General features: G+C 38.0%; 2 protein-coding genes across 2 annotated transcripts; one reads left to right on the forward strand and one right to left on the reverse strand.

The window, feature by feature from the left end:
- The first annotated feature begins 1,709 nt into the window (after positions 1 to 1,709).
- Positions 1,710 to 4,036, forward strand: LOC144477157 (uncharacterized). The gene is made up of 3 exons (XM_078194645.1): positions 1,710 to 1,853; positions 1,999 to 2,211; positions 3,503 to 4,036. Exons 1-3 carry the CDS (start codon positions 1,710 to 1,712, stop codon positions 4,034 to 4,036), a joined length of 891 nt encoding a protein of 296 aa, XP_078050771.1.
- A 90-nt stretch (positions 4,037 to 4,126) lies between these two features.
- LOC144477119 (venom acid phosphatase Acph-1-like) lies at positions 4,127 to 6,363 on the reverse strand. Its single transcript, XM_078194585.1, has 6 exons — positions 6,155 to 6,363; positions 5,876 to 5,980; positions 5,530 to 5,795; positions 5,240 to 5,396; positions 4,781 to 5,110; positions 4,127 to 4,498 (listed from the first exon to the last, which is right to left on the reverse strand). Exons 1-6 carry the CDS (start codon positions 6,251 to 6,253, stop codon positions 4,301 to 4,303), a joined length of 1,155 nt encoding a protein of 384 aa, XP_078050711.1. The 5' UTR covers positions 6,254 to 6,363; the 3' UTR covers positions 4,127 to 4,300.
- Positions 6,364 to 6,721: the final 358 nt, after the last annotated feature.

Raw genomic sequence — 6,721 nt, forward strand, 5'->3', positions numbered from 1 at the left:
AAGGGGTTCAACTAAAGAAAATTTCAAGAAATTCGGGTAACCGCTATGATCATTGATTCGGGGTAAAGGATATCATATGCACTTACCGAGAAAAGTTAAGAAACATGTTATACAAATGCATATTCTTGAATGCAACAAATCTTCTTGATATCGTATAAGAAATTTGTATTGTATCAAGGGGAGCATCAATTTTATTTTATTTATTTACTTTTATTTCTATTGCCATAATTTCTCTAAACGAAACAATTTTTCAATATAAAAAAATATATATTATGTGCTTCATTAAAATATGTACCTTTAATTGAACAAAACGTATGTTTATTAAAATGTCGAATTTTACTCAAATGTTAACGACATGTGATATTTCTTAACTTTTATCGGTAAGCGCAATATCAGGCGAAAATATGAAAAATTGAATACATATTTGAATATATTGTAATAGGTCGACAATAAAAATCATTAGTTATAGAAAGTTAATATTGTATTACAAAAATATTTGTAAAACATCGTGAGGCTTCATTGGGCGCTGTCCTACATTGGTCATCTGTTTGCATAGAAAAAGAGCTGTTAAGATTTAGTTTCATTATTTTGCGAGACGGTGGATAATTTCGCTAGCTGGGAAAATTAATATCGTATCGTACTATAAAACGAACACGTGATCGATTAGATGGCTTTAACGGGTTACGTGTAATGTATACTGTACTTCGAGCAGTAATGTACTAGCACAAAGCGTATTGTTTGCATGAATTTGTCCAGACGAAGGCCGATGATTCGATAACCATTTGATTTTCTCTCCCACAGTGTAGCTGCGTCCAAAGACAACGGATGTTTCGGCGGCAGGCTTCCCTTCAACTTACGTTCAGTATATGAACTGAGTTTACGTGGTTGTGTCATCTTTGTTAATGTTTCGAACGGATGGATCAATGTACTCGATATTTTACTTTCGTGATACTAGGTTAGCAAATTTGATGCCTTCGAATTTTGTGGGGGGCACTTGGACTGCAATCGAATTCCGCGATATGTTCACACGCCTTCGTATTTTTGTTTCCAGCTTCGTTCCAATACGCGCAGATCAAATTATTGAGATTATACACACACCCTTTAATAGTACTTAATAATTGTAACCATAATATTTTACGCTCGAATTATTATTTTACTTTTGAATTATATATTACTTTGAAATTATACGTTACTTATGGATTATTATTTTACTTATGAATTATTATTTTACTTTCGAATCGTTATTTTACCGTTGATTCGTTATTTCACTCTCGAATAATTATTTCTCTTTTGATCTGTTAATTTACTTTTCAAGTGATATTGTTCACCGAATTAAACTTGTAAATGGTTCTTTAATTTAACATTTAAATCGCCCAACTACGGATCGAACAAATTTTAAATACACTTTTTAGTAGGTCTTTCGTTGTCACAAAGATGCAAAAATCATTTCACAAGAATATACGCAAGGATAGTCGAACAATTATCTAACACCGTGCCCGCCCCCTCTACCTTTTAAAGGTGTGAAGGCAACCAACGATCGGTACCTTCAATTGTGAAGTAATTTCGCACCGTATCGAATGATTGTGTCAAAGCTATGAAAATTGTACGTAAGATCTGTGTTATAAATCAAAATTGTTTCAAGACACCTTGTTCGTGTTATCGGGTGAATACAACGGAATCTATTTTAAATCTGTACATCGGTGGATAAAATGGCCGCTCAGGACGAAACCGACGAGTTCAGCTTACAAGTTGACGCGCGAATGAAAGCTCCATTGGTTTGGAATTCGCTAGCCAACTGCACGATACAGGATCTGAAAGAATCCCAATACGACGAAGTTCTACGTTTGATCAAAGTTTAGCCACGAAAAGGAGCAGCGCACAACGGCGTACAGTCTCCTGTCGATTTTATCGATCTCTTAATTTATCAGCATTCGTGGATCGCGACACTTTTCTCGATCCAGTCGAAACGCAACGCGAACAGATTCATATTTCTTTCAGCACCATTACTTTCGCGAGGAACCTATGTGCAAGGCGTGCTCGCTGCTAGATGATCAATCATCCGTAAACGGCTACCTAGAGCTTGTACGAACGTGGATAAAGGACACAATGAGCTTGGTCGCTTGTAGCGTTAAATCCGGTCGCGTGATTGGCGTCGCTGTCACGAGAGTAGATAGTCTTCCCGAAAAAACGGACGTGTACAATCGCGTACAAGTACGTGTCTCGGTGACATTTTAGACAGCATTTTAATCGGAATCGAGAAGGTATTTCAGCGTTTATACAAGATTTATTTGTACGCGTTTCAACGACATTTAAACGAAATTTCTTTGGAACGAAAGAAGATAAAATCAGTGTCATTACATGTTCTTAAACGTAGTCGTCTTTAAAAACGTTGCTTCGCGGTGTCCCTGATTCCGGTCATTCTACTTGTCCGAAACAAAAGTGATTTCAGGCAGAAAATATTTTTCTATTGCTTGAATTTTTGTATGCGAATCTAAACGTCGACGCCACAAAATTGCTAACAAAATTATGATTTCGTTCCGTATATTGTCGCAAGCGTACCAAAGTTCAAGAATGTGAAGAACAAAACAGATTTCGTAATTACAGTACAAAAGTCGCCGATTGTGATAGTTTACATCGAAGATGATAATATTATTTCACATCTCGTGTTAATGTTCCTTTCGCATCGCCTTATCGCCGTCTCTCTGCTATCTGTTCATCAACAACTCCGGGTTCTTCACCGACATTTCGCACTCCCTGATCTTCGTTGCTCCATCTTGTCACTTGAGAAATCGCAAACTCTTCGTTCCGATTCTCATCGCAGGCATCACGGTCGTTATAATTGTCGTAATCGTTTGTTTTTAGTGCTTGGTACCTTCAATAGCTGCCTCACTTTTCTTAAAACCGACTGCTGTGCCGTTCATTTGTTCTCGGGCATAGTTAACTTTATCGAATATGGTCTATTAAACTTTTTTATTCTTTTATTTTGTTTACTCTTTAATAACAATATTTGATACGAATTGTTCGTAAAATGTAAAGTTAATGATCGAAAAACAAACAATCATCCGAAAACAAACGGAAAGCACAGTAATTGGTCATCGTCCCACAATAATCGATAACAGAACTGGATAAAATATTTATATTTGTTTACTAATCTTTGTTATATACGAATCAAAATAGTTTTTTACCCCAGTGCGTGTGTCTGTTTCGTATTTTTTTTTACTGTGTTCCCTGCTCTTTCACTTACTGTCTGTCACATTTATAGATCTTATTTATTATTTCTATTTCTATTTTTATTTTTATCGTTATTCGTCAACCTTTACTATTTTTCTTTTGCATAACAAAGGGCCCTTCCCGTTCGATTCCAACGAAACTAATGTAAACATGATCATAGTTTTTATCATGCCTCAAGTAATGCTGAAACGTTAAATTAAAGCAATGATGTTAAATACAGGAATATGAATTTTATTTTCAATACTAACGAATAGTTCACTGAATCTTGCAGATTTTGGAAGGACGCAAATTAAATAGCATCATGCATCTATTGAACGCGGTGATTGTGCAAACGAACCCGTACGAAAAGCTCGAAGTGCCAGAGTATTTTCGCATCTATCTCCTCTGCGTGCATCCGTCTTATCAAGAGAAAAGTGTCGAACTAGCGTTATTGGATGCGTGCGTGCAAGTAGCTAAATCTTTGAAGTTTTCGGCGATCGGAGGCCTATTCACTTCCGGCGCAAGCCAAAAGAATGCCCGCAATGTCGGCTTCACGTTGTTCTCCGAAATACGTTACAGTCGATGGATCGTCGACGAGTGTGTAGTTTTCAGCGAACCAGGTCGAGGCAACTATTCGGCAGCTTTCATGGGCATGTTGATACCAGCTGAAGAAGAGGAGGAAGAAGCGTCGGTGGTTACCGGTGCACCCAGTATTTTCGACAGGGGTATATCTATGAAAAGTGTGTCCCGAATGACCACTCAGTTGCCTAGAAGTGCCAGTTCAAAATATTTCGCGGTAGAGTCAACGGGAAGCAATGATTCGTAGCAACAGCTTAATGTATCTATAGGAATAAAGAATGTTGTGAACTGTAGAAATTTTGGAACAAGTTCATACAACGTCTACAAACCAGATGTTCTTACGCTTAAACATGTTTAGGAAAACGCATTTTATTGTTAACATCTATTATTAACTTATCATTATTATAATAAAATATTTTTAGCTATTCTCGCTCCTGAGAAGTAATTTAAAGTATTCCGATAAGCTGCAGTTTAATTCATTTAATTGTTAAAATTAATCTAATTAACTGTCTCAATCTAGATTAACTTTCTCTTGATATAATTTGTGTAGATCGTCTTTTGATAGATAATCCCATGCTGAATACATTTCCTCTTTGGAGGGTAGCACATCGTTCACTAACTCCTTATATTTATCGAACGGGAGGACTTCGCCGTAGCCATCGAACTTGTAAGGTATCAATTCTTTCGTAACTCCGGTCCAACGGAGCAGCTAAAAATAAATTATGTTATGCGATCTCTAATATTATTTTATAAAGCATGAATTAACATCGGAGCAGCCGAGCTCCAAAAAAGTCACCAGTTCGTTCGAGATCCGCGGTTATCGAGTTATCGCGCAAGTTTTGTTAGAAAATCGACCTGAATAAATCATTTTCCTGGAAAAAAAACTTGCACGATTAACGTCAAATAAAGAACAACGGATTTAGAGATTTTGGCGAGCTCGATTGTCCTAATGCTATCAAAGTAAATCAAGTTGTCATTTAACGTCAATTACCTTGACGAATTCCTTGGTATTTTCGTCGCTCAGTTTTTCGAATATAATCGCCGAACCGTAATTCGGTAGCGCCGGTTCCGTGAAATTGTGTGCTCTAATGAATCCAGCGATATTCGTCTCGTGTCCGCTGTACAAATAGATTTTCCGCGGTCGTTTCCGATCTTTGTTCAGTTGCACGTTTTCGATAAACGTCTTGACGAGCGGGCCACCGTTCAAACGTTTCAATTGCGGCGTCTGAGAGCGAATTTCGTATTCGAGCACCACAATGGATTGCAAGGTTTTGATCACTTCCTCTGTACACCACTCGGGTATCGTCAAATTCATGCTTTTCTGTAAAATTATTTCGGGCACAACTAAGGAAACAACGTGGAAATTGGAGAAATTACTTTAGACACTCGATTGTTATTATGATTTCCTACTGGCGACTTAACAAATAACTTAAGAAACAGCCGACTGTACCTGCGAGGATAGGTTGTTATAAACTTGGTACGCTATTGTTACGTTCATTCCGTTTATTCCGGTCCGGTCAGCTAGAATCTTCAGAAACGCATCGTATTGCGAAACTTTTCTACGAACTTCTTCCAAATTTCTTGCATCCTTTAGTGCCTCTAGATATCTGCGAGAAACGTGCATGGATTGCAAACAGTCTACACGATTATTGCTTACTAATCGTTCAAGGTTTTCTGTCGTTACCGATCGCTCGTAAGTACTTTTTGTTCAGATAAGTGAGAAGGAAATATAACGCTTACATTGTCAAGAAATCTGGCTTCATCAAATAATCTACTGCCTCCGGCATATAGTGTGTAGGTATCGGCATCCATGGCAGTCTATTGTTCCATGTTTGCGCTGCACTCGGAGGGTAAAGTGCAGCCAAAACTAACTGCAGGGACATCTTTGTCCTATCCACATCCGTACTATGAGCGTACACGTCAGTTGGATGGTAAACATCTCCTAAGAATTTGTCATAGCGTTTCCTTAACAATTTTCCGATACTGTATTCGGTCATTTTTCCTGTCTGAAAGATATCGTTAATCGCAAATTAAGTAGAATCACATTTATAAGCTTCTGTCTCATTCACACTTTTATAACAATTACATTTGTCAACTGTCCGAGTCCCATTGGTTCGTACATCGATAAATCGTTCGTATCCGACGGCCAGAGTTCCTTTTTAAGCGGCGCTCGTTCTCCATGTCTAAACAACTAGAAGAAGACGAAGAATTCCTTAAAACAAAATCATGTATACGACGATTTCATTTTCGTTTCGATCGAACCGCGATGAAGCGAGATTGGCGTGACGTGGCCGGTGGAATGATGACATATCGAACGTTATTGTGTTAATTGAAATGATCGATTCAAAGTGAAGTCCGTACTCACCACCTGCACCAGTTCCACCTTCAATTCTCCTTTCGCTGAATGGTGAAGTATACCTAGTACACAGGCGAATAATATTAAAGTTAAGTTCACACGACTCATGTTCTTAAAAGACAGATCTGAATGGGAATGGAAGATATCGTGACGATGTCTGGGACGTTCCGCCGCTGGGTCTACGTATTTACGTAACGCATACCGTAGAGCAGAGCTTGAAGACATTGATTCATTGCGTTTGTGTGGATCACTCGACTCACGATAAATTGACGTATAATACTATCTCTGCGGTCAGTTACTATGTATTTGATCCGCTGGACACATGCGTTCTCTCACGCCGTGGCGTGACGGCGCGATTATGGTGGAAATAAAAGACGGACACATACGTTTACTAATTGTGTGTTCCGTAATTTCGAAAGATTTCAAAATTCTGTTAACTGCGGTTCGGTAGATGTTTTAAACAGAATGCCGTTGTCGTTTGAAAATGGATTACATACAACATCCAGCAATACATATACAGCAATTTTTGTTTGATATTCATGAAACAAAAAGACGTATAGGAAGATATATGGTAGG

The sequence above is a fragment of the Augochlora pura genome, chromosome 11, assembly GCF_028453695.1.
Source record: "Augochlora pura isolate Apur16 chromosome 11, APUR_v2.2.1, whole genome shotgun sequence".
NCBI lineage: Eukaryota > Metazoa > Arthropoda > Insecta > Hymenoptera > Halictidae > Augochlora > Augochlora pura.

Coding starts and splice junctions, on each gene's coding strand:
- LOC144477119 (XM_078194585.1), bottom strand. CDS start 6,253: ATGAGTCGTGTGAACTTAACTTTAATATTATTCGCCTGTGTACTAGGT. Junction 5,397..5,529: donor AAGCCAGATTTCTTGACAAT/GTAAGCGTTATA, acceptor CGTTTCTCGCAG/ATATCTAGAGGCACTAAAGG. Junction 5,111..5,239: donor ATAACAACCTATCCTCGCAG/GTACAGTCGGCT, acceptor ATAATTTTACAG/AAAAGCATGAATTTGACGAT.
- LOC144477157 (XM_078194645.1), top strand. CDS start 1,710: ATGGCCGCTCAGGACGAAACCGACGAGTTCAGCTTACAAGTTGACGCG. Junction 1,854..1,998: donor AAGTTCTACGTTTGATCAAA/GTTTAGCCACGA, acceptor TATTTCTTTCAG/CACCATTACTTTCGCGAGGA. Junction 2,212..3,502: donor ACGTGTACAATCGCGTACAA/GTACGTGTCTCG, acceptor TGAATCTTGCAG/ATTTTGGAAGGACGCAAATT.